At 33.0% G+C, this 27,449-nt stretch overlaps 2 protein-coding genes across 4 annotated transcripts; one reads left to right on the top strand and one right to left on the bottom strand.

The window, feature by feature from the left end:
• Nucleotides 1-9,924: 9,924 nt before the first annotated feature.
• Nucleotides 9,925-12,039, top strand: LOC108194498 (protein ASYMMETRIC LEAVES 2). 2 transcript variants are annotated; one of them, XM_017361463.2, is made up of 3 exons: nt 9,925-10,115; nt 10,609-10,715; nt 11,051-12,039. In XM_017361463.2, exon 3 carries the CDS (start codon nt 11,124-11,126, stop codon nt 11,763-11,765), a length of 642 nt encoding a protein of 213 aa, XP_017216952.1. In that variant the 5' UTR covers nt 9,925-10,115; nt 10,609-10,715; nt 11,051-11,123; the 3' UTR covers nt 11,766-12,039. The 2 variants fall into 2 exon arrangements, with proteins under 2 accessions (XP_017216952.1, XP_063936947.1); XM_064080877.1 differs by lacking the exon at nt 9,925-10,115 and having other exon boundaries at nt 10,122-10,715.
• A 1,797-nt stretch (nt 12,040-13,836) lies between these two features.
• On the bottom strand, nt 13,837-24,075 carry LOC108194480 (beta-hexosaminidase 3). Of its 2 annotated transcripts, none has more exons than XM_017361427.2 (15): nt 23,935-24,075; nt 22,605-22,937; nt 22,149-22,223; nt 20,510-20,545; nt 20,309-20,420; nt 19,938-20,008; nt 18,703-18,833; nt 18,563-18,628; nt 17,590-17,690; nt 17,444-17,503; nt 16,486-16,519; nt 15,931-16,029; nt 15,799-15,858; nt 15,150-15,400; nt 13,837-14,388 (listed from the first exon to the last, which is right to left on the bottom strand). In XM_017361427.2, exons 2-15 carry the CDS (start codon nt 22,926-22,928, stop codon nt 14,222-14,224), a joined length of 1,587 nt encoding a protein of 528 aa, XP_017216916.1. In that variant the 5' UTR covers nt 22,929-22,937; nt 23,935-24,075; the 3' UTR covers nt 13,837-14,221. The 2 variants fall into 2 exon arrangements, with proteins under 2 accessions (XP_017216916.1, XP_063937614.1); XM_064081544.1 differs by lacking the exon at nt 23,935-24,075 and adding an exon at nt 23,627-23,649.
• Nucleotides 24,076-27,449: the final 3,374 nt, after the last annotated feature.

Below are 27,449 nucleotides of genomic sequence, written 5' to 3'. Positions count from 1 at the left end.
GTTCATCTGGTTTATAAGCAGATAAGGTTACCATATAAAATAATTAAATAATGACTTATTATTTTAATCACCGTCTTATTACATTATTGCACATTTTATAATCGTCTGCACAACGAATTGCTTACAAAAATTTGGGAGAACTGTTATAACGAGAAAATCATCGAAATCAATTGAATTATATATATAAGATTGTGTTTGATAACACATATTTTATCTTAAAATCTGTCTTTCAAATGATATGATTTGAGTTTGTCATTTCATATTCTCTATTTTATATTAACATTTAAAATTTTATAATTTCAAATGAAATTCAAGTCAGACAATTCTTTATATATCTAATAATATAATTTGATCAAATCCATGAATTTAAATAAAATCTAAATATTTAAACAGATCATAATGAAAATTACAATGAGTGACTATGAAGGAAGCTTCTGTCTCTGTAAAAGAATTTCGAGCTGTTATCCTGAGAATTATTTCTTGAGTAATTTTTTCCGAGATTTTTCTTTAGAAAAGTTTATTGAAATATATTTTTGTTATTTTTCTCAAAATTTATTTTTTCCAAAGAAATTGTATCCCCGGAAAATTTTCCTCTTGAGAATTTTTTTCTAAGATTCTACTTAAGAATTTTGTTACTGAAAAAATTTTCCAAGATATTTTTCCTCAAGAATCAAAAATACTATATAAAAAATTCTTTTTCCTGTTTTTGCGGAAAACTGTCATGAATTTCAATATCAAATCCTATCAAAAAAAAATATTTTATGCTATAGCACAAAATATATAAATATCAAAAATATTAAACAGTGTTAATTATCAATACTATTCTTCGAGCACCTTCTTTTTTTTTTAAAAGAAACACCAATTTTCTAGAAACACTCTAACATACCCTAAAACTATTTGTTTACTATTTTATAGAGGCTTATCAACAACGGCATATAATTCAGGGGAAACCGAAAACTATGACAAGTTTATTACAAGTTTATTAGTCGTACAAAGTTAGGTATCACCCTTCGTTTACTTTCTATAAATTAAAGGGGGCTTATTTTAGTAACGGAACCCCTTAGAAACTAGTTTTTTAATCACTTATAATAATTTTCACCTACTTATGTTTCTAAAATTGCCGAGAAATTAATTAAATAGGTCCAGTGAAGTAAGAACCGAGCACGGCAATGATCTTGATTGATAAATACATATTGATAAATTAAAGTATTTGTTATACAATCATGACTATACTCCATCTACTTCTATGATGTTCTATATAAATATAAACATCTGACCTAAATAATATGAATTTGTTGAAAATAATCCGATTCGTTCAATATTAAATTTATATAAATTGTTATGATTATTTCCTAATATATTTTAAAGCTGTTCCATCAATTCCAAATTAAACTCGTTCACCAGTATTTAGATTTTTGTATATTTAAACTGCCGATGTTTTTTTTTTTTGACAAAATGCAAATTCATTCCATTAAATTAAAACAACTGACAATGCAATCAGGTTGATAAACAATAAAACGAGCTAAACAAATAGCCGCATTGTTTTCAGACTGTTTAACACATGAATCTAAGGATTCTTGAAACTGAAAATGAATACAAAGGTTTCTCGAGTAATCCAGCATACATCAATCCCGAAAATGGTAGCTTCACAATTGACCTTCACAATAGTTCTATGACTCAGTTGTAATAACTAAGCAATAAGGAAAAGAGTCCTCGAATAATGAACAACTATAATTTGTGAAAGGTAAGCACATGCGACCGCCACCGTTCCAAGCATACCCCAGCTACCTACATACCGATAGCCAGCTATAGACATGCCGAAAGTATTAATCATTCTCATTGATAACACAGAAAGACATAACAACGCAGAATCACGTACTAAATCAACACACGCCAAAAGGCGAGAAGAGAAAACACAATCGGACTTTTGATTTCAAAAGATCTGATTTATTTAGAAAACAATCAAGCCCAAGGTCAAATCCGAAACAGATCCGAGAATAAAACTCGATTGGAATATTCGAGATTTAAGCAATACTCGATTTTATTGAAAAACAAAAAATTGGTAAATAGTGAAAAAGATGAGAGAGCCAAAAAAAATTGGTAGATGAAGAGGATGAAGGTGAAGAATGGAGAAGTCACGATTAGTTTTGAGAGTAGATTCTCAAAACCCTAATTTAAAAGGAGGTGAAGATAAACGGCCGATGTTAATATATTGGAACTCGCAATTTCTAACATTTCTAAATCGAATACAAATGAAGAAGAAACAATTACTACCTAACAACTTGTGAAGAACCAGAGGAGAGAATATAAACATCAAGGATATATAAAAAAAAGATACATGTTTCGGGTAAACTTATTGTATTAAAATAAATATTTGTGTGAGAGTGAAAAATTTTGGGTACGGTCATGGTTACTACCATTTTCCCACTCATTTGTTTATGATTTTTTTTAAACGGCTTGACACGTATTTTAAAATTCATGTAAAGTTTCACAATTTTTTTCCAAATTATTTTGTTATATATAAAAATTTAACATTTAATTTTTATTCAAAAAACAATCCAAATAATATATCAAACTACAATTTATCAAAATATTAAAATACGTGCAGAGCTCCCGTCCCCCAATTGAGGGGGACGGAAGGAGTATTTAAGTATCTAGAGGGAGTTTAACGTATTTTATTTATAATTATATTTTCTTATTTTGTAAAAAAAAAACAATGCACTATGAGTTTTTGTAATTTTAGAGATTTTAACTAAAATTTATATATAGGTTTATTTCTTTATCTATCTTCATATTTAATTATGATATCGATGTTGACCGAGATTTAACAACATTTATGTTTATTCTATAATCGTAAGTGAAGTCTATCTTAAGATGATAATTGATATACGAAACTCGGTACTCTTCTAGCCCAACAGCAAACTGCTCGTGAAGACAAAATTTAGGCAGGCCTCGGAGAAGCCTGCTAGTATTGATCAGATTTTTTATACACCTTACGCGGATACAGGGAGCAAGTTGTAAATGTAAACTTTCAGTTTTCGGAAATTATACACAAACTATTTTATTAGCTTATAAATATATAAAGAAAGACATTTTGAATTCCTCTGCTCTTTGTTTTTGGAGTATTTCATCGGAAACGATGCTGAGTGTTTTTTATTTATATTAGACACTGAGGCTGTTTGGCTGAACTTAATATAAGCCCAAGAAGTGAAATAGAAGTGAGAAGCAAGTTAAGTCTTATAATTGATTAAAGTGTTTGGGAAATAAGTAGAAGTCGTGAGACAAAAGTTAACATTCTTAACTTTTTATAAATGTTTCTTGACTTTTCACAAACGGTACAAATAAGTAAATTTAACTTATAGATCCAGAAACTGGGCTTAAAAGTCCAACCAAACACCCCCATTATATTTAGCTATCTCCAGCCAAGTTCAAAATCAAAAGTATTATAGGCCCAGAGTAATCATCAGAGGAATAATAGCATTATGGATCCGAGATTTTTGTCATTTATTCGCAACGGTCAAGTGATAATAATATATACCAGGCCTTTTGACTTTTAAATTAAATAATTAGCATTGTAGCCCATGCGAGGCACGGGCATGTTCTCATAAGCGTGGATGAATGTTGCTATTCTTGTTATTGTCCGACAATGCCAATAACAGAGAATTAAGATTTTGGATCTTTGTTGTTGTAGTGCGGTATAAACATCTTTTATTTTTTGAGCATGCATTAACCGTGAGTTAGGAATAGTTGTCCTTAAAATAATGTAAACGAAGTATCACAATGATAATCCTCTAGCTAGCAGTGGATTATAACCTTGAAATTTAACTGGTTGTGCCGTATTTATTTGATTCACCTTTGATAGTGAAGTATGTTGTGGGTAATTTAGAGCCCCTTTTTATTGAATATTTATATCTTGATTAATTGTTGTTGAATATTGGCTATTTCGGTCGGGAATTCGCCTAAGAATTTAATTTACTTATAAATATGGTGTTCCACTTCCAGTGGAGTATCATACTGATACTCCTCTACCTATGGAGTATCACCCTGATACGTAACCGGTTGTGACGTATCACCATGATAATCCTCTTATAATAAAAATTTTGTGGATAATTAGGGTCCTTTTAGGTAGAGGTGTAAATGAGCCGAGCCGAGCCGAACTCTAGAGTGCTCGTGTATCGTTTGTTAAAAAATTAGCGAACTTGGATCGAGCCAAAAATATTGTTTGAGGTACGACTCATTAAGGAAAAACTCTATTCACGAACGGCTCGCGAATGGCTCACGAACATGTCTCACAAGCTATCTCACAAGCTTTTATTCACGAACCGCTCATTAACTTACGCTCACGAACATGTCTCACGAATTTTTGCTCACCAACCGCTCATTAATTTTGTTCATGAGTTTGTTTAATAAACTTTGCTAACGAGCTAGCTTATGCTTATAAATTTATTTACAAGCTTGTTTTGTTCACGGGCCGAGTTCACGAGCTAGTTCACGAACTAAGCTCACGAGCCAAGTTCACAAACTCATAATTCGAACTTGTTTGCGAACTATCGAATCGAACTCTACTGTGCTCAAGTTCAGCTCGTTTATAAAATGAACCTTAAAATTATGCTCAAGATCGACTCGTTTATGAATCGAACCGAGCTCGCACCGAGCATTTTTCAAACCGAACACCGAGCGGTTATCGAGCTTATCAACTCATTTACAGCCCTACTTTTAGGGCAAAGTATCACAATGATATTCCTCTATCAGTGAGGTATTATCTTGATATTCAACCGGTTGTGACGTATCATCCTGATACTTCTCCGATATTGGAGTATCTTGTGGGTAGTTAAGGCGCTTTCTAATTGAATATATTTTAATTACATATTGTTGAAAATTGACAATTCGGTGGGGAATTCGCCCAAAAGTTTAATTAAGTTTATAAATATATTGCTCTACTCCCGGTGGAAATTATACTGATATCCTTTATCCGTGGAGTATCATCCCGATACTCGACTGGTTATGACATATCATCATGTTAATCCTCTTATAATCAAAAATTTTGTGGGTATTTAGAGCCATCCTTACTGAATATACGTATTTTGATTAAATGTTGTTTGGACACGGGCATGCTAGGTTTTGAAGGCCCCATCTTACTAAATATAAATATTTTGGTCAAATATTGTTGAAAACTGAGTATTTTGGTCAGGCATTCACCCAAAAATTTAATTAAGTTTTTGCAAATATATAAGCTGCTCCATTTCGAGTGGAATGTCACACTGAGGGCATCTCCAACCGTGATCCAAAAATCCAAATTTAGGGCAGTTCTTCCCCAAACCACTCCAACCGTGGACTAAAAAGTGATCCAAATTTGGATCAGTGAATAGTACTGGTCCAAATTTGGATCACTAATATTCACTGATCCAAATCTTTTTAACATTAAAATATTATTACTTTTATTATTTGTTGATTTTTTTTTAAGTTATTAAAGATAGATTAATTAAGATTAGAAAATAATTAAAACAACGATTAATTATAAATTAAAATTTCAAAAGATATATTATTTGAAGATACATAAAATTTCAACAATTTATCAATCGTTACAGAAAAATCAAAGATAAATATTGCCCATCTTAAATTTTGAAATGCACTAATTGAGCATTTGTGGGAAAATTATACTAATTCTGAGAATTAGTATTTTAATGCTTTTAATTTATTTTTATGTACCGTTTTAACGTTTTCAAATTATTTTGTAATATTTTATTTTTGTCTAGTCGTTAATTGTATTATTATAATTAATAATGAAATTAGTTAATCATTTTTTAAAATATTTAAAATCAAGGTGTATGAATATTATAAGGATGAATGAATTTGGATCACATGGTTGGAATAGGATTTGGATCCCGCCCTAAATTTGGATCATTTGGTGATCCAAATTTGGATCCATAGTTGGAGTTGGCCTGATACCCCTCTACCATTAGACTACCATCTTGATATTCAAGTAGTTGGACGTATCACCATGATAATCCTCTTACAGGCAAATATTTTGTGAATATTTAGGATTCTCCTACTAAATATTTTGTGAATATTTAGAATTCTCCTACTATATATTATAGTTTGTTAAAATAGAATATATCAGTTCAATATGGTAATAAATAATGTGTAATCTTCCTACAGATTTTTTACAGACCTGTAGAGGTTCGACAAATGTAGCCAACCATTAAAGGTTGGCTAAAATTATAGACAACAAATTCATGTGGTTGGAGTTGTGATTTTTTCAACAGGTTGACTAAATTTTTTTATATTTGGAATGACGACTCACCTTTTCGCTAAAAATTTTGTATGGTTGGAGATGCTCTTACATGTCCAATTTAGCCAATAATTATAACCAACTACATTGGAGATGCTCTTACACCATATTTATAGTTGCTAATCCAACAGAAACTCGTTAAATCCGAATCTTCCAAAGATACGCTCCGTCCCCATTTACATGTTTCTTTTATTTTTCGAGAAGTCAAATTGATTATTTTTTGACCAATTATTAAAATATATTTATTTAATTATTTTAGGAAATACAAAATTACATATTAAAATCGATTAGATTTATTTTTCGATAATATTTTGTTTAATTTTTTGTGAATTATATAATATATATAAATATCAGTCCAGTCAATTTGACTAGTCAAAAATAAAAAAGGAACATATATATTGGCATGGAGGCGTATATAACAACACCATCTAGATACGTCTGCTGTTCGTAAAGAAACAGTATTGTCTAAGGGATTTATATTAAAATTATCGTCACCTAGAATTTGTGTAAAAGTCCGATGCTTCTCAAACCTAGCTAGATCAGGCAAGAAGTGCTGGAAGTCCAAATATTTACTCAAAGCTCATTTTTAAGTCGGATTAAATACTGCATTTTTTTTTTTTTGAAATATGGTTTTTAACTTTTTAAATAGAAGGTATATTTTTTAATTTTGAAACCAAAGATGACCTTTTCTTAACCGCTATGCAGTTCCTCTTTAGATAAATTATCCATTCACTCGATTAATCCAAATTTTAATATTTTAAAATAGTATTGCATATGGGAGATTTAGAAACAAGTGAAAGTAGGTCAAAGATATCTGGAAGCAAATAGTTTTTGAAAATTGAAAGGCGTATAATAAATAACATGCAACTACTTTTGTTTTGAAGCATTTAAGTGCATGTAGGCATATGTACTATTGTATCCATACATGGTGGTAGGGTGCAAGAGGGTATTAGCTAGAGACAGTGTTAAACGGATGAAAGGACTCACAAAAAGCAAACAATTGGGATTACCTGATCATACTTACTACTAGAGGAGAAACACTTAGGATATGTCATGTCAATATTACTAGACATCTCCTTTTACAATTTATAATTATTTTAAGACACTCTCGCATGCATGTATAGAGAACTAAGAAGTACCCTCACACAAAGGTCTTTCTTTCTCAGCGTCTCCCCAGCCTCCGCTCTTGCCCTGGGCGATTTCCCCCCGCCCATCCCCTATAAAACAATAATATTTGAATCTCTCTCTCCCTCTCTCTCTCTCTCCCCCTCTCCCTCTCCCTCTCTCTCTCTCTCCCCCCCTCTCCCCCTCTCCCCCTCTCCCTCTCTCTCTCTCTCTCTCTCTCTCTCTCTCTCTCTCCCCCTCTCCCTCTCCCTCTCCCTCTCCCTCTCTCTCTCTCTCTCTCCCCCCCTCTCCCCCTCTCCCTCTCTCTCTCTCTCTCCCTCTCTCTCTCTCTCTCATTATATATATATGGGGCATGTATATATGCCTGTGTAATGAATATGCATGCCAGAAAGTTGCAGTACTTAGGCAGGGGCTTGGGGTCACCATCTTTTTATGCTTATTCCTTCTGTGTGTTAAATTATTCTTATATATCAGCATTAAGTAATCTTCCCTTGTGAGGTGGAAAATGTAAAGATTGCCCAACCCCATTTGCATGATACCCCTGTTTATGACACCAGAGATATTCTCGGTTTTATACACCGAGCAATATAAATGCTAAGTTTCACTGATTTGCATAGCAAACAAGCTTCTCATTTTGTACGGTGAAATTACTTTTACCTTAAATTTCATTTTTATTATGTCCTCAACCGATTTACTTAAAAATGCACAACAAAATAATTTAATTAAATATATCTATAAGACTATATATCTGCAAGATATACAATGCAAAGTTGGTAAAAAGAATCATACCAGTTCGATTAACGGAGCTAATTATTAATTTATAGTTTGTACGAGGAATCAACCGGAGCTAATTATTAATTTGCTTAATTACATGTAATTATGTAAAAAAAAAAGTGTTAGGACGTGGTAAAGTGCTAGTAAGGGCTCATTGGCTCACACATTCTTTTGTCATTTTTCTTGGTGTGTTGGATGCATGTAATAAGTTCTAATTTTTATAAAACAGATGAAAATTAAGTTACTCAAATTTTTTGAATACCAAAAATATACAATATTAATCTTCATGAAATCTAAATATATCATTTATTGTATTCAACTTCAATTAGTCTCTGCACCTTTATTTCCTCCGAGATTCAGCAGTGTTGCTTGTCCGAGAACTAGAGGTAAAGGCTGGAGAATACCTTTTGCAGATTATCAGGAATCTTAGTTGCTTCACATAATTTATCCATGGATTCTTGTTCGTAAGTTTGGGAGTTACTATGAAACATAGTCTTAAAGCGTTGAGCTGAAATTCACATCATTAAAATAAATTATATTTCCTCGATCCCATTCTGTACGGTTTGTCATTACCCTCTTATAAAGTATATTTTTATAATTCATTTTAAAAAAATTTCTGAATAAAAATTTAAATATTACATCTCTAATTAAAAGAAAAAAGTTCTAAAATAATTTATAAAAGTTTTAAATGTTTTCATCCTGTTTCGAGTGGCATCGATGACACAGTTAGCTAGTTCTACTTGTACATAGCAAATAGATTTCGAACATGATAATAAAGGATCAAATCTTTTTGTACAAACAAATGGAAATGTTGTGTAATAACGTAGCCTCATGTCATGTATGTAACTAACATACACTCAAAAGTATGTATGTACGTATCGTTGAAATGAAGTAAAAAGGAAAAGGATGGAACAGATCAGAACATACAGACAGAATTGACAGTACATACAGAGGGGTAGGGTTTGCAAGCTTAATTCCTTCTGTCTCTCTCTTTCTTGGTAGGTGAATATCAATTAATTCCCAAACAAAGAAGATATATTCATTAATAAGCTTGATACTATTTTTCCATCTCATCAATCGTTTATATTCACTATTTGCACATATTTTGATATTTTTATAAAATTTAATTTCATAATATTTTTATAATAAATATTTAGACGTCAAACTTTTATATAAAGGAAAAAATTAAAAAAATATTACTCCTTCCGTCCCTCTCATTTCTTATCAAATGGGTTGGGCACGGAGGTTAAGAAATATGTATAAAGTAGTGAAAAAGAGAAATAAAAGTGGGTGAAGTGGTGGGACCCATTGATTTTTAATGTATAAAAAAAGATAGTTGAGTAAAAGTAGTGTGAAAAGGAAAGAAAAGTGGAGAAGTAGTGGGACCCATTGACTATTTTTGGTAAGTTTTGAAATGTAAAAAATTGGATGAGACACCCAAAAAGGAAAGTGTAAAGAAATGGAAGGGACGGAGGGAGTATGAAACTATAAGAGTCTCAAAATACGTGTCAAAAAATAACGTAACACCAGACTGAGGGAATATAAATTTATTTTAATTTACAAATAGAAATGAATAATTTTAGCTAAAATCAAGACAGTGATCAGTCCATATCATTGCATGTGCATTCAAGGCATACACAAAAAGAATAAAAAGAAAATAAATAAAAAATGAGGGTTTGACTGAAAAGATCGAGGAAGCCTAGCTAGCCTCTCCCAAACTCCCAAGAAAGAATCGAAGAATTTGAGACTTCTATTCCTATTCTATTCTTATTCTATTCTCTTCTCTCTTATTCAGCCACCTCCTGTTAAATATATTACTACTATTATCTTTCTTTAACATTTTATTACATGTGTGAGTATATAGATATGAGTTCATCCCAAGAACTCCCAGCCTTTTCTTAAAAGTCTCACTCGATCCTAACAGGTAAACCAAGTTATCTATCTCTCTTTCTCTCCTTTTTCTTCAGAGACTCTTATTGGAAATAGCGAAACAAGGACCTCTTTTCTTCCTTTCACGAGATCCGATCTTCAAACTCCATCTTTTTCTTCTCTCTTTTTGCCCCCATCATATGGCTATTCTATGAAACCCTACTACATCTACAGCTAGACAGATCTCTCATATAAATCTTTCCACAGAGGGAGAGAGATACGAGAGAGAGGGAGAGAGAGAGACATAGGGAGAGAGAGAGGGACGAGAGAGAAGGAGAGAGATACGAGAGAGATAGGGAGAGAGAGACGAGAGAGAGGGAGAGAGATACAAGAGAGAGGGAGAGAGAGAGACAAGAGAGAGGGAGAGAGAGATGTGGAGAGGGAGAGAGCTGCAGTTTAATGAACTTTTGCTTTGTCTAAACTTTTGTTCTTCATAGTTGTTTGATATGTTTCTACTTACATCACCTCTCTCTTTTCTTTTTTCACAGATCTTTTAAGTTAAGGCTACAAAGACGAAATATTGCCTTGTATCTCATTCCTTCTGTTTTCTGGGTGCAATAAAGCCGGATCTTCCTAGGTACTGCAATTATAAAAGGTGAAATCTTTTTTCCCTTCCTGTCGCTTTAAATACATTTACACAAAATTTTTGAAGCTTTGAATTTAGAGCCATTTTGCTGAATCTCATTAAGCTATGCTTGTTATCACTCGGTAAATATATGTATTTTTGCAAAACGAGAAGTTTAAACAAAAATTAAAATAACATGAATAGTAAGCAGATGAAACATTATACTTCGATTGTACTCCTTCAACTACTACAAATCACAATCGTTAAAAGACCTTGTCTATATGATATTGACAGATGTGACAGATGTAGTGATTTTTATACCTGTATTAATTCCTCCGAATTTTCTTGTTAATCTTTTAATGCAGGAGCCCTTTCATAACCAACCAAAGGAATAATATTCTAAAAACAAGCTAGCTGGTTATTAAGGTACCGGAAAAGATGGCCTCTGCCTCGAATTCCCCTTGTGCAGCATGCAAATTTCTTCGTCGGAAATGTCAACCCGAGTGCGTTTTTGCACCGTACTTCCCACCAGACCAGCCTCAAAAATTTGCAAGTGTGCACAAAGTATTCGGAGCCAGCAATGTCACAAAGCTTCTCAACGAACTGCACCCCCATCAACGCGAAGATGCTGTGAACTCCCTGGCTTATCAGGCAGACATGCGGATCCGTGACCCGGTCTACGGCTGCGTTGGCGTCATCTCCCTCCTCCAGCACCAACTCCGTCAGCTCCAGATGGACCTCAGCTGTGCCAAGTCCGAGCTCTCCAAGTACCAGAACCATCACATTGGAGGCGTCGGGGTCGGGGTCGGTGGGGGGAGTATTACTAGTCATAGCCTCATAGCTGCCGCGGCTGCTGCAGCCGCGGCAACTAGTCATCAGAATCTGGGGATCAATCTGATAGGGAACGGGGGAACAGGTTCCCCCGTCCCCTACCATCACCACCAGTTCTTTCCTCACCAGCAACAGGTGATCAGGACATTCGACGGAACCACCATGAGCTATGATGCTAGTAATCTCCTCGGAATGGGACCCATGAGTCAGTTTCCTCAACCTAGGGTTGCTGGTGGAGATGAGAGGTGAAACTTTGATTAATTAATTAATTAATTAATTATCATATCATGCATCATGCATGCCTAGCTCCAAAATTACTTATATACAGATCTGTATTAATTAATTAGTTATCTATCTAATTAGGTTTATATATCAGAATTCTGTTCTTACTCATGATCGAACATAGTGAAATTAATTAATGAGTCCTTAATTTTATTATTAATATTTGTATTGCCTTCTACAGTTTGCGATGAGTTAAAGTATCACTGTTGGCATTTCTTGCTACAGTTAATTTGTTGGTTCACTGTTCTATTGCGGCATAGTATATATATGTGCACGTTAATCGTCTTTTAATTCCTAAGTATTTAATAAATAAATAGTAGAAGTTAACAATGCAATGACTTGACAGAGCTAGGCTCACAGCTTTTGTGTGTCTTCTTAATGGCTTTCCATTTTAAAGCGTGGATATACAATTAATTAGCTTGTTGGAAAAGACGCATAGCTAGGCTAGCCAAGTAAACGGGTTCGTATATGATTGTCGCAACTGTTGTTTCTGCTGCAAGGTTACCTTTCTGTTTAGCTTAGTGAATAACTGTTAAATGTAGTAATTATTTTCAAAAAAAAACAACTGTTAAATGTAATAATAAATGCCGTATTTTATATATTATTATCATTTTAATGGCAAGAGAAAAATTTGAATTGTTGGTGATATTTATTCGGACGATTAATACTATGTTTGAGTTGTTCCATGCTTCTCTTCCGAATGTTATAAAAGTTTTATGTTTTTTTTAAAGTTCTCATCATTCTCTTGTAAAAATAGAAATTTTCACAAAGAAATATATAAGATATATCTTTGGAAAGTAGCATTTTGTGTGTGTACACATCTGTGTGTTGGGTTTGTGAGTGTACATAATAATAGTCATTTAGCCTACCTACGGATTTTGGATACGTTTTATCAACAAAAAGATCTACCTTGAAAATATCATGTGTTGGATTAATATTTTCTATATCCTTAGAAATTTGACTAGATAAATATATGGAACACGAAACTCATTTTAAGGTTATAATTTATTTATCCACAAGATTTGAAATAATTTTGAATTATAGTGAGTATCGTATTCAACTCCTTATTATATGATTCTTCGGGATCTCACAAAAATAAAAGCAAAAAAAAAAAAATCAGTATAATTTAGTGATTTGTGTTGCAAAAATTGATGAAAGCATCTAGATTTGTTCTTGTTGTCGATTCTGGTGCTGCTTGTTGTGGAGGGATAATGGAGATAGAGATGGAAGTGGTGGACAGGAGGTAGAGGTGGTGGTTGAGATGATGAGGGTGGAGGTGGGGATGAAGTACGCCAAGGCTATTAGGTTTCGAGGATTAGAAATGCATGATGCATAAAAAAAATAATTTGAGTACGAGTTTAATCGGATACTAAAATATATTCCTTCCTGCCCCTGGAGTATATAATGAGGGGTAAGAGATGGAGATTTAAAAAAAGTATAATTTATTGAGAGAATGTAAGAAATAATTAAATTAGTGGACCAATTAATATATAATGTGTAGAGTGAGTGTTGTGATAAAAAATAATGAATGTAGTTAAATTTTTATAATATAAAGCAACAATGAAAATCGTAATAACTACAGAAGTTGCAGTCAATAGAGTAGGGATTATCAACGACTACCAAAACTTTACTATTTTAAAAATGTATATAATTTAGTGGAATATCCCAAAAAAAAAATTATATAAAAATGAATGGGATAGAGAATATTATAGAATTTTAGTAAAAATGTGGTTTCGATATGGATTTTAAATATTCATTCCGGATGTTGATTATAACCTGACCAAGTCTGATCGAATTCTAAAAAATAATTGTGCTAATTTGGACTCTTATTAAATTAATGTTTTAATCTTTCAGGTAATTTGCATTTCTTTTTAACTAATTAATTAATTACATGTCTATTTAATGTAATCTAATCTAATCATGTCAAACAAATATACATACTTACATTAAATTGTTTACTTTTAATCATTTGAGTCGTTGATATGTAAAGATTTTGTGTGTATAAATTAGTTTTTCTTTACAATATCAAAAACATATATAAATAAATAAACTTATTATATTAATAAAATCTTATAAGAACTTTAATCGGACGGACCAGCTTTTAAAAAATCTGTATAAGACAGGAGTTTTGCCGAGCCTGGCACGTTGAAGGTCCCGGTCGAGGCCGGACTTTTTCCGGTTATCTCAGGCCGTCCAGGCTTTTTTGCATCTCTGTTTTGGATATGTGAGTATGCTCTAATGGCTACAGAAAGATAAAAATGTTTAAGCAACTGGACATGCAAAGAAAACATGTTGTCCAACATCTAACTTTTACTCTGTAAAAACCAAGAAAAATGAGCTGCTGCATTACGGTACCACTGGATTTCATCAACATTTCCATTTCTATTATTATTAGTAAACTCGGTCGTCATCAATTCATCGGACTATTGTTGGTAACAGGAGCCTGGACCTGATGGGACATTCCGTCCATACCCATTTACTGGTGAAGCTGCAACACCTCTTTGATTTAAAAGACACCTAAAGTGCGATAATCTTGGATATACATCTTGCGAATCTTTAGCCAGCTGATTGGACGATGTCCACAACCTCTCTTCAATGGACAAAAATGAACAAAAAATGTCAAATGATTGTAGTATATAATCCTCCTGCATTTCATTGTAAAAATTCCTAAACTACAGCAATTAACAAATTAAGAATGTAAGAATACGGACCACATAATCTTATAAATATGATTTTCTATTCTTTAAGGAAGCCTACTGGTCTTATTAATATGATCAGTTTATGCTTACTATGTGCTAAACACCAAGGAAGCCGACTGGATTTGAAAAATTACTTCAAAGGCAAACAGGATCGTTCGGTTACTGAAGTACTTGCGTTTGATACTTGGACACTTGTATGGATGTCTTTGGATACCGGAATACTTGAACAGTCCTATTTTTAAATGTTTCTTTTCGAAAATCAGACTCAAAATGGTGGTACGTTATTTGACCAAAGGGGTGTTAAGTAACTTATTTCACAATAACCATGGGACATTATGAGACAGTAATCAGTATCTATGCAAGAGATTACATACTTAGCTTACTTGCACCAAGTGACATACTAAGTCTGTTGCCTTTGGTAGTTCATTTAGTACAAATACACAATAAACTTTTGCACTACATGATTTATCAAGATTTAAGGGCAACAGAAAACTATAGTCAATATCTGACATCTCTGTTTCCTGACAAATATGTACATCACTTGATTGTTTCTTTATCCAAGATCATTGTTTTACGAAATACATTACGAAGACAGGATATATATTTTTAGTTTTCAATGTTGTAGATTCATCAGAGGAATGCGAAAGAGTACCTGCAGCTGCTGCGGCACGTGGCCATATTGTTTGTTCAATATCCGAGGCATCAATGTGCTCACCCCACATACATACTTCACCACCAATAACCAATTTCTGTTTTGCAGGGCTGGTAATGTTTGTGAGTGGTTCATACATGTAGAAATCTTGCCATGTGCTATCCAAATGGTCCAAATACCACTTGCCTTGATTACTTACAATGCACCTCAACCCAGCTGCAACCACTCGCTCAGCAACACCTCCCCCTAGCCTGACATTAAAGTGAAAATTAGTGAAATAATGGGGCTTTGTAAGAAGCAAATTGGCATAACAGTGGTCATCCACACTCTAGGATTTGTTAAGGTTCTTATTTGCTTTCATTTCATTTAATTGCAGAACAACCATTTTTAGTCTACTAATAAAATATACAGGAGATAATCAATTTGATCAAAGTAAAACTCAATTGAGATGATAACAGAGATATTGACCGCTGTAAGTTTCTCCATTAAATATTTTATGCAAGATTTTTACGAAAAAAGCAAACAAATAACTCATTTATCTTAAATATGCAGCACCAGAATACATGTTTTTGATTGAAGAAAAAGAATTGGCAACTAATTGATTGATTTCTATTGGCATATACAGAAGTAGGAAATTTGCAGAAAATACCAGTTATGGACTACAGTTTTGCGGTCCAATTTATTGCCGAAGTGATTAAAGGTCTCCTCCCTGCAATAGGTAGTAATTTAATCAAGATTCATATCCATACAATAGGGAAATTTAGTTTAGCATGATATATACCAGTTGACAACTTCATATCCAAGCGACATGGCAATTTTCTGTGCTCGCAAGACAAAATACTCATAAGCGTCAGTGCCATTCATATTTTTTTTCTTTAACCTGTAAAACAGAGCATATATTTCATTAAATATTACATAGTTATCGTATTAGGCACTAATATAAACATAAATGACTGACATGACTTGATCATAGAGATCATCAGGCGGGAATTAGTGTTTACTCTAAGGACTTCGCCTTGAATAGCAAGAAAATGCTGTTTCAGATTTGTTGACTGCAAGATTCCTGGTAACTTAACAAAATATTTCTAGCAGTACTGGTTACTGAGATGTGCGGAGAGGCAGAATCAGGATTGTCATGGTGAATGATACAACATAATGCAGTTCTAAATCTACATAGGAAACATACTGTTTGCATCTTGATTGTATTCTTGAAAGGAAAACTAAAATGAGGTATACAAAATTTATATATCTGATCTATGCATTCCATCAGAACTACTATGTCAATCTACGTTTTACTTGCTATGAACAGAGAAAGCTGGGGTTTCAAGATAATTACCATTCGCTTACATGAGGTGTTTTTTCCCAGCAAGCTGAAAATTTAAACCCAATGAATCTATTGGTTATTCATCATTATAAAGAATAAAATATATACTATGCAAATCTGTAAAAATTGTGCAGATATGGTTAAAAATGCTTATTGATGATGACTATAAAGATGTTGACAGAGTCTATCACAACATTTTGCCATGGAATATGAAAGTGCACCAAGTCCAACGGTATATGATTTGGATACAAATTTTCAATTTCTTTTCTTCCAATACATGTTTAAATGCGAGATAGAAGATTACATCATGAATTTGTCTAGAGTATTACTTCCAATTACTCGATCATATGTAGCTAGAAGACTTAATATGAAGATGTGAATTTGATGAGAGTGTAAAGCTAAAACAAAAGGCTTATTCAGTTATGTAATGTTGTATAGAAGTATACATGCAGTTTACAGTATTTTCAGAAATAAACTTTTCTAGCTTTTTCTCTTCCTTAGCAAAATGTAGCAAGCTTTGGCAATTAAATATAGAGGGACGAAGGTGTGACTAGATAGACTTGGTTGCAGTGAAACTTATGCTTGATTTATGTGTTTAGTTATGTCATCCTATTATTGTCACTGCAATGAAAAATATTTGGTTGCTGAACAATGCAGGACATTAAAGAGCCCAATCAAAATTCAGAGTCTGTATAATATCAGATATAAGAAACATAGAAGACGGAAACTAGTGTTACTTTGAGACATCATACTAAAGACAATATATAATGCTACTATTCCAGTTCACTGATACTAAGCAATAGGATTTTGAATTCAAGATTCTATAAAGCATTATTAGTTTATCACACACCAAAGAGAGAAAAAGAATTTAATACTGCACATATTCTATGATGAATATCGGTAAAAAGCTTAAAAGCAAGGTATATGCATCAACTGTCAAATCCATTAAATGAACAGAAGGAGAACTCACTCGTATCGACTTCATCGCCTCCCAAGTGAACGAATTTATATTTGAAGATTTTACTGAAATCTGAAATTTGTGTAAATATTAAACGCTCTTACATTGACATTACAAAGTCAAAGGCAACAGTTTCGAGATGAAAGCTACCAACTTACCAGAGAGAACCCCCTCTATTAACTTAAAGGTAAATTCATTGCTGACATCAAGTGGCTCCATACATTTGTCTGATGGCCATAATGAAGGATAACCAACCCCCCTAAATACACCATTAGACAGTAGTCATCATAACAAGCAATTAGAAAAATCTGTAGTAAGTAAATTTTCATTGGTGGAAATTGAGAGATACAATGACATTTTACCAAACACTATGTTCTACTTCATTCAGTAGTGGTGCACGAAGTTGATTCACACATTTTGGTTATAAATAAGAAAATTACATTAAATATAGCAGTCGGCAGAACATACTCGGGAAATAACAACAAATAGCTAAATCAGTATCATATATACCAGTCTCAACTGAAAGATCAAAACTTATATATATAAAATTATTCAAAAATTTATAGGCAACTCCAGAGAGAAGAGACTAAGATGTAGTTTATTGGTTAGTCCTACCAATAAACTACATCTTTAGATACTACCCGAAAAGCCATCGAAAGATCAGAATTGGAATAAAATTTTAGGTATATAACCAAACATTTCTCTTTCAAAAATATAGAATGATTCAAGATTGCAACTAATAATCTCTATAAGCTTATGAAACCTATATTCACAATAAAATAATATTTTAACCGACATATACTAATTTTGACAGTCGCACAACCACAGTATACGTTTTGTCAGATATAAGCACATTTCATCTAGTTTAGCTAACTTTATGAGTGTTTTTCCGTTAAATGTTAATTCCAAATACTATATTTCAGGGTCAAGGCAAACATACCTAAAACAAATACAGACATGAAATTACTACAAGTAGCAGTTTCGGAGGTGTAACAATACAAGTGAGATGACGTAATGCAGGTATACATAATGCACTTCACTACAGAATAAAATGTTGTTTTCAATCAAAAATTCCTGAAAACAGATAATAGCGGAGTCAAGTATAATGTGAAATGTGTTCAGACTGCCTACCAGGATTGTGCGTGCCCTGGAATATCAAGCTCAGACAGTACGTTAATTCCTTGTCTTTGAGCATATCTGCAAATATTGACAAATATTTAGACATGCGTTGTAGAATCCAATTGCACTCTGAAGATGTAATACTGACTTGCCTCACAATCTCAGCAGCGTCAGCCATTGTATATCGTTCTTCAAGAGAATAAGCACCATTCCATAATTTTGGGTATGAAGGTATCTCTAAAGGGAATGACTGTGTATCTACAATGTGCCAATGTAACACATTCTGCATAATTACAAAATGATTTTTGTTCAGCATATAAATTCTTATATCAAAATTAAAATATTCACACACACACACACACATAAGAACATAGCAAGGACATCATGGGACATTTCAAAGAACCCAAGTGTACGATTAAAGAATTCTAATCCATGCATTCACGTCTGCTTGAAACACCTATCACTAGAATTTTTGGTGACCTCATATCAACTTGCCCACAGCGGAAGAACAATTTGATAAATTTGGGTAAGAATACGGCCCAGACATAGTGGTGGCATTTCCTTCATTTCCACTTGCCCATTTTTTCTCTTAAGGAATGTGATAAGACTTGTAAGATAGAGTGTACATGTTAGTCCTCTAGGATATTTATGTATGAAGTTCAGAAGAACTGAGATACAGGCTACAGCAAAAAATTAGACTGAAAATCAAACTGTCGTATGACAGCCCAGCTACAGCACAAATTTAGACTGCAAAACCTACATATCTGGTGTTATTATACAGAGTATGACTAATTTATCTTAGTTCTGGCCATAGCTGAAGGAAGAACACATTGGATACGGAACGAATAGTGAACAGAGAGAACATATTGGAGACATCCTAACCAGAACGGATAATACTGAGCTGATTCATGGTTTTTGTTTTTAATGATTAGCAATCAAGATGGCTGGTGGCATGTGTTTTGTCATTAGTAGCACTGTGGCACACAAATGTACTTCGTTTTATCTATAAAAAAGATCTAATTTTTGATTAACCTATGTAGCATGAGCTGTTATTATAGGAGGAAAGCCTAATTGGATCGTACATAATCTTAAGAGTTACAGCATTCGTATGAAAGTATTGTTTCTCACTGCAGAGTTTAGTGAAATAATTCAAAGGAAATGTTTAATGCTACATTACGCCATCTGAGGCTCCACTCCTTAATCCATGTTGGAAGAATTTTTGTGTTGAGTTTTGTTGCAAAAATGTACCATAACAGAGTTTCGAAATTATTCAGACAAGGACAGGAGACAGATTCCTATGCTTATGTAATAAATTATATTTGAGTAGATGTTTGCCCTTGCCATAAAAAATATGTTAGAAATGTAAGGCAATGTTTAAGTTACTCACCAGCTTTGCATAAGCCATTGAATCAATAACCTTCTTTATCACTGGCAATGACAAATAGTGGCGAGATGTATCTGCAGCATTTTGCCAGCAGTTGGGACAAACTTATTAGTTTCTCAACTCAACAGGACAACTTCCAATTAAAAAACAATTGCATATCTTAACATATTAATGAAGCATTACTTATTCACGAGTGTTGTCCAGGATGTTGGCTAGAGGCTAATTTACAAATGAACTACAATGCATGCAATAATATCAAAGTATGACGGTTCATTTAGCAAAAATAAAAGACTTGTGGCGGGTCACACCAATATTGCACAACCCAAAACACATTCAAATCTTTTGTAGTGAGGATAATTAAAGAATCAGCTCACCAATTAGCAAGCCTCTATAAGAGAACCTAGGTTGATCAGATATAGTCCAGGGAACCTGACGAACTTCGATTGCTCTTGTGCTAATGTTAAAATTGCACAATTGGCTGAATGTCTGAAACAAAATTTTACAATGTCCGAGCTTTATAAAATTGAACAAATAGAAAATAAAGTAATAGGGTTTCATCAGGAAGAACTGATAACCTGCAAGCCATGCAGTGCCCCATAAATTGTCTGTGCCTACATAAAATGTCAAAGCTTATCGATAAGCATAACAAAATAGTAAACATATCAGAATAGAAGTTAACACTTATGTCTGGAAGCATTTCTTTTAACTATATTCAATTCTAGTAAATTTATTTGCAGCATGCTTGATTTGACCTTTAAAGACATATGAATAATTAACTCTACTAAAAGAAAGATTGAGCATTTACATCCATGATACGGAGCAACTATTTAACTACAAAGCTACTGATAAAGAAATTGGAAGTCACTTCAGACATGTTAGATTACAAACAAAAAGAAATATTATTAGTTTAGCATCTATATCGCTCCATAAGATTACACATGGCATATAACTTGTTTGCAGAGTTGTAGTAACACTTTCTTTTTCCATGGTCCTTTACATTAAACAAAGGATTACACCTAATGAAATTTGCAAGGTAATGCTAGGGTCTTTAAGTAGCACATGGAATTAGTTTGGCTAGGTAGAAAACAAAGTAGGCCATGTTTAAGCATGACCACGTTAATGCCATTCATATATGACACTCCTTATCAGCGGCCCCTATAATTATTTCTTTTCAAATCATCAAATTTCAAATTTCTGTCCTGGCAATCTTTGTCACATTCACAAACATCTTTAAGAAATAAAAATATTGGTAACTCATCATTGATCGGGTAAAAAGATTACAAAGGTACAAAATAAATAGAACATACGTAAATGATTGTGTATTAAGTTACAAACACTACTTTGTTTACATTTTTCTTTTGATATAAATAAAAGCAATTAAACTTTTAGTTACTCCTCTTAATCCCTTTGATAGTACTATGAACTGTTATAATCCTCCTGAATACACAAACTTGCTCAAGTACTATATAACTTTTAATGAAATACAATTGTACATGGAAGACTCTTAGGCAGACATGAATTGTTTTGAAATCAGAATCATGGTGATGATTTATGACAAAAAAAAAAAAAAAAAGGAATCATGGTCATGATATCAAATCTGACACGTGAAGAAAGTATATGTTAAGAATTACATAGCCTCCAACTAAAAAACAATACAGAAGTCAGCAAACAAGTTCTCTCCCAAATTTATTTATCCTTGTACTCTGAATCCCCTAAAGGATCCCTAAGCCAGATAGAGGAAGAGCAAATAATAGTTTATATTGATAATCAGAACAATGACTATATGTAATATAAAACTCTAAGATGACTCTCTAAGCTCTTATATCAGTATAATGTAATAACATATTGGTGAATGGCCATCTACTTTGGAACAGATAAATATAACTATTATTGTTAATACTTACATTGCGGAACATACTTAAAGTTATTTTGGCAGGGATGTGCATTAGATTGCTGTCACAAAAAACATTTCTCTCCGGAGAAAATAGATTTTACAATTATAAAATATCTTATATACATATATATAAGTATATACAAGTCATGGTGGTAAAGCTAGAATCTCACTCTTTTCCTAGTCATTCAGTCGAATTGACTGCATGGACCAACAAAGACAGGACAAGTATGCAACAAAGAATGTGCTGCATACTGGGAAACAATATATACAACACCTGCACAGAGTAGACTTTTACTCGCAAATATAGAAGTTCAACCAACCTTAAGAAGTGCATATGCTGCCTTTCCTTGCATAGGGACATCTAAGTTGTAAGATTCGTCAACACCATATTGTAACTGCATCACAAGGAATTCAATAACAATGGAGAAAGATACAATATATTATTTAAAAAATAATACACAAGCAGTCGAGCAGTGAAGCACATAAACATGAATATGATTCTCTTGTAGAAAGCAAAAAAATTGTATTACTGATAGTAATACAAATATACTTACTTGGTATATTTTTCTGGACTCATGTATACTTAAAACAGATAAGAAAAAGATCTATCACATATGATATCAGGAACAACAGAAAAGAAAAAATATATATGTAAAAGAGTATGTAATACTCATATACATTGACCAAATGAGTGTTTACAAGCATAATATAGAAGCTGGGGATATAATATATAATAATAGTTTATAAGAAGTCGGACAAGTGATATAAAGAAATACCTCATCACTTGGCGAAGCAACAATAACATGAATTCCTTGTAAAATTGCGGATGAACTAGATCCAGGATAATTATAATCTATAACATGGGCTCCTTTGATGATGTCAACTAACTTTGTAAATCCATCCTTCAGAATTCCTGAGGCATCAGCATATTTACTTTGATATGTCCTTAGCTTAAAATCTTTCGCAATATAAAGAGTGTTGTATCCATGGGACACCGAACTTGGCATGGGCCATATGTTCAAGTTCTTTACATCAGCATATACCACAATTACATGAATGAGTATTCCAAGTAGCAAACTGGTCACTGTTATCTTCCCCATCAAAACAATCTACAAAATTTTGAAACAGGGAGCTACAAGTTAGACAGCTAAGACTAAGAAACTCTTGGTAATTTATCTGATGGAGAATGCCCCTTTTATGTGCAGGGTAGTAAATAAGGTTTTCGATCAGATTAAAGTAATAATGTGACATCAATCAGATTCTCACAGTAGAATCCTGTAATCAACAAGGTCACATTTATATATAATTTTTCCTAAAGATTTCCTCAATAAATGTGCAGATATGTTTCCTCCAAAGTTATCTTACTGTGGAATTAATGAAAAGATATTCTTGCATTTCTAAGGTAATCAAGGCATTACTTCCCCAATGCAGATAAGTTTTCTCTAAAGTTCTCATTACTAATTGCAATTGAAGCTGAGATTCTATTTATTTCGCAAAAACAAAAAAGTTAGAATTTTTTTGCATATCCAGGAATTACTTCGGAAATCGTGATTCTCGAATATCAAGTAATTTTAGCCATTCTCAGCAAGTAGTTGCAAAATCATAAAGTAAGTAGCATAACAAGAACAGCAAACTTGACCATTTGCAAACAACCATTACCAAACAGAACCACCAAGAGAAAAGTAGACAAGGACACAGAGCATTGCAGTCATAAAAATCAATCCAAAATCACATGCATTACAGTAAGTACTAATCAATGAATGAAATTTAAGCATTTTCTTTAAACTAAAGGTAACACCTTTAATCAAAAATTAAATCCATTCCTTCCCCTTTTTTTTTTTGCTAAATATTCCTTCCCTTTCCATTGCAAAAGGACAAATATCCTATCTTTACAAAGATTACCACTTCATCTTTATATACTCTTCTTCAATTTCACATTGAAACTTCAAAGGATCACTATACCAATTAAAATCTTTATCTGCAATTCCAAATGGACAAAGCTTTGTTTCTGCTAAGCCCATGTGAAAATGTGTGCACATGTATGTGTGAACATAAAAACCAACAGAAAAGAAGAAAAATAAAAACATGGGAAGTCCAGGTTGATACCTTGAGGTATGAAGAAACTGGAATGTGAATAAGCCCCTGCAGAATATCTGAAAACAAGGCACCTTTTTAAGTGAAGTAGGTAGAACCACCTACAAAAAGTAGAACATTTATGGCGAAGAAAAAGATGGGGTGTATCTCATATGCAGATTTGTTTGTTTGCCAAATAAAAAATTATTAAATTTTATCATGATAAAGTATGGTGATATTACTTGTAAATTGTATGCATTTCAACTATGGTTGTTTGTTTATGCTTTGTTGCAAAACGTGGGATAAAATAAAACCTCCCAATTTAACTATAGGAATGATGGCCATAGATAGTCCCGCCATTATTGATGCACCACAAAAAGACACTCTCTTCAAGTGGAGGAGGAGCAACTTGTTCATTTTAAGCCAGTTACAATTATATTACAGATTCACATTTATACTTATTCTCCTTCTCTTATTATCTCTCCTAGATTTTTTCTCCCATTAGTTCGGCATTAAAACTTTTTATTATTATATTCCCTCGCTCCATGCTTTATACTCCTCCGGCCCAATGAATTATATACATTGGGATCGGACACGGAGACCAAGAAAAAAAAGTAAGAAATGATTAAAGTTAGGTGGAAAGTGGGTAAAGTGGTGGGACCTACATATTTTTTAATAATAGATACCGTATGAGATAGTGGAGTAAAGTAGTGGGTGTAATAGCGTTTCTATTATTATATAATGGAGATAGTGGGAGAATGTAGTGGGTGTAGTAGTATTTTATATTATAAAAAGTTGCTATTTTGGAAATTATAGAAATGATGAGACATCCCAAAAAGAAAACGGTATAGAATTGATTGGGACGGAGGGAGTATCTGTTAATCATCACTTGCAGTTTTATCCGACCAGGTAGATACCCGACAACCAATTGGATCTGCTTGAATTCGATGTTTTGGATCTAGATCTTAATTTTATATCCAAAAAAGTTTGGATCTCGATATAAATCTGGATCTCAGATATTCTGAATCGAGACCCACCCCGAAATCCAAAACCCGATAAAAATCCGATACAAAATATTATATATAAATCTATGATAAATGTAATATATATATATATATATATATATATATATATATATATATATATGCGAATTTTCTATGGTGTGCCCATGGGCACACATTAGTCCCTAACTCCCATAAAAATACTAGCTTTTGATTGGTGGATAGATAATAAATGTTGATGGCCCCCCTGCATTTACACCAATTTCACCAATCAAATGAAGCCATTTTCATGAGAGTTGGTGCTTATTGTGTGCCCTTGGGCACACATTAGAAAGACCGATATATATATATATATATATATAGTCATACTCTAGTACAAACACTATATACAAACTTAAATCCGAACCAATGCTTTTTAAAAGTATGAGGGGTTATGGGCCCCGAATATGGACCCTGAGGTTTGCCTTGGCAAGGCCTAAATGGGGCCTAGTAAACGTGGGTGGACCCTAGTGGGAAGGGGTAAATTATTGGCTCTTGAGCTTGTCTGGAGCTCTCTAAGTCCTGTCCGGAGCCTTAGTGATGTTTTAGTGGGCCTGAGATGGATTGAGTGGGGTCGGGAGTGGGGGTCGGGTTGGTGATGACGTCTAGGGATGGGTGATGACATATATGATATATGCCTAGTTTCTCTTGGTTCGTATTTAAGATTCGCATTTAGTGGTTTGTATTTGATCAGTAGCCTATATATATAGGGATAAGATCAAATAAAAAAAATTTAAGTTACAAACTTCTTTTTTTGAATTTTTTTATTCTCCCATCGTGTTAATCCTTAGTTATAGGAAGTATCCATGTTGAAAATTCTTGAAAAAAACATCACAATTTTTAAAAATAACGCATAAATAAATCGTGCATTCAACACATTTATAACTGGGGTTCAATATCGGGTGAAAAACACTAATTATCGTTGTGTTGAATATATCTATAAAGATGCTTAAACTATACCTCTGGGGTGTGGGTAGGGTCTGGAAACATAAATATTAGTTATATAATACGTTTAACTTAGTTCTTAAATTGAAAAATTAGTTTATGTACTTTTACAACACAATTTTAATCGATGTTCAACTAAATATTTTAAAAAAACGTAACTCAAATTATATATGTGTTGAACGCATAAAATTTATAAGTTTGTACCATATATATATATATATATATATATATATATATATATATATAATATTATGAATTATTAGGTATGTATATTAACATTTTACTTAATTTTATATGTGTCATACAACTTTACATCCATTTCATCATTATTGTATTTTTCTTAATTATTGTGCATTTAATAATCAAAATATAATAAATATATAAACGATATATTGAATGTTTATAAATAATTAAATTAGCATATTTAACATGTTTCTTATACGAAATGTAACATGTGAAGTCCTTTTATATTCTTAAATTTTAACAAAATTAATCATCACATTTTTTAGAAATATATAATTTTTAATTTTTATTTTTTTAAGTATTCGAATTAAACTCGAGTCAGATCCGAAATTCGAAAATACTCGACGGATTTGATTTGGATCTTCATTTTAGATACCCGGACCCGAACCGAACCGAAATATAGTGAATTGGGTCTGAATCTCAAAAACCAACCCGATCCGACCCATTATCATCACTAATGATCAATTGATTACTCAAATTTATATATATAATATATGTAAAAATATATTAACAAATTATATCATTATAAGATATGTATTATCTTTTTTAAAGTATAATTTTTTAGTTTTACAAAATAATAAATATATTATTTTAATCTTTGATCAAAAATTAGGTTAATTATTGAAAATCAAAAATGGAAAACAAAAAAGAAATAGAAGAAATATTACCTAAAGCAGTATTGGGCGACAGGATTTGAACCGTATAATCTATATATTCACACTTGCAAGTTTCTCAAATTATTCTAAAAATAAATATAACACACACACACACACATAGGCTCATGATCTTTTAAAATAAAAACTAGAAACCAATACAAGTTAGTGATATTCTCAGTACAATTTAGTGATATTCCCTTTAGGATTTAGTGATCTGTGTTGTAGGAATTAGTAAAAACTTGCAGAAACTGCCCATAATCTCTAGATATGTTCCAGAAACTGCTCAGAATCTCCAGATCCGTTCACGTTTTCGATTCAGATGGTGGTGATGGTGGTGGAGGTGAAGGTGGAGATGGCGGAAGGATGATTGTAGCGGAGGTCTGGGCGGCTTGAATTAGGGGGTTGGAGTGTTACCGGAATAGTGGCGGCTTCGCCGAGTTTTGAAGTTGAGCCGAGGTGGAGAAAGAAGCATGAACGGGACGGAAGGAGGTTGAAGCAGCGACCAAGATGGGGCTGGTGAAGATGGAGGTGGAGATTGTGTTGTTAGAGAAATAATGGAGGTGGTGGATGTTATGGAGGGGGCGGGCGGCATAGGTGGTGGTGGTGGTTGGTGAAGATGGAGGTGGGGGTTGGTGAAGATGGAGGTGGAGATGTGGTTGTTTAA

This window comes from Daucus carota, chromosome 7 (genome assembly GCF_001625215.2).
Source record: "Daucus carota subsp. sativus chromosome 7, DH1 v3.0, whole genome shotgun sequence".
NCBI lineage: Eukaryota > Viridiplantae > Streptophyta > Magnoliopsida > Apiales > Apiaceae > Daucus > Daucus carota.
This window is presented reverse-complemented; position numbering and strand designations above follow the sequence as displayed.

Bases quoted from the DNA above. Each gene is read 5' to 3' on its own strand.
- LOC108194498 (XM_017361463.2), top strand. From the start codon at position 11,124: ATGGCCTCTGCCTCGAATTCCCCTTGTGCAGCATGCAAATTTCTTCGT.
- LOC108194480 (XM_017361427.2), bottom strand. From the start codon at position 22,928: ATGGGGAAGATAACAGTGACCAGTTTGCTACTTGGAATACTCATTCAT. The intron at 22,224-22,604 runs GTATTTCTTTAT...CTTGTGATGCAG, and splicing joins TTGCTTCGCCAAGTGATGAG to TTACAATATGGTGTTGACGA. The intron at 20,421-20,509 runs GTTATCAGTTCT...ATTTTGTTTCAG, and splicing joins GGGCACTGCATGGCTTGCAG to ACATTCAGCCAATTGTGCAA.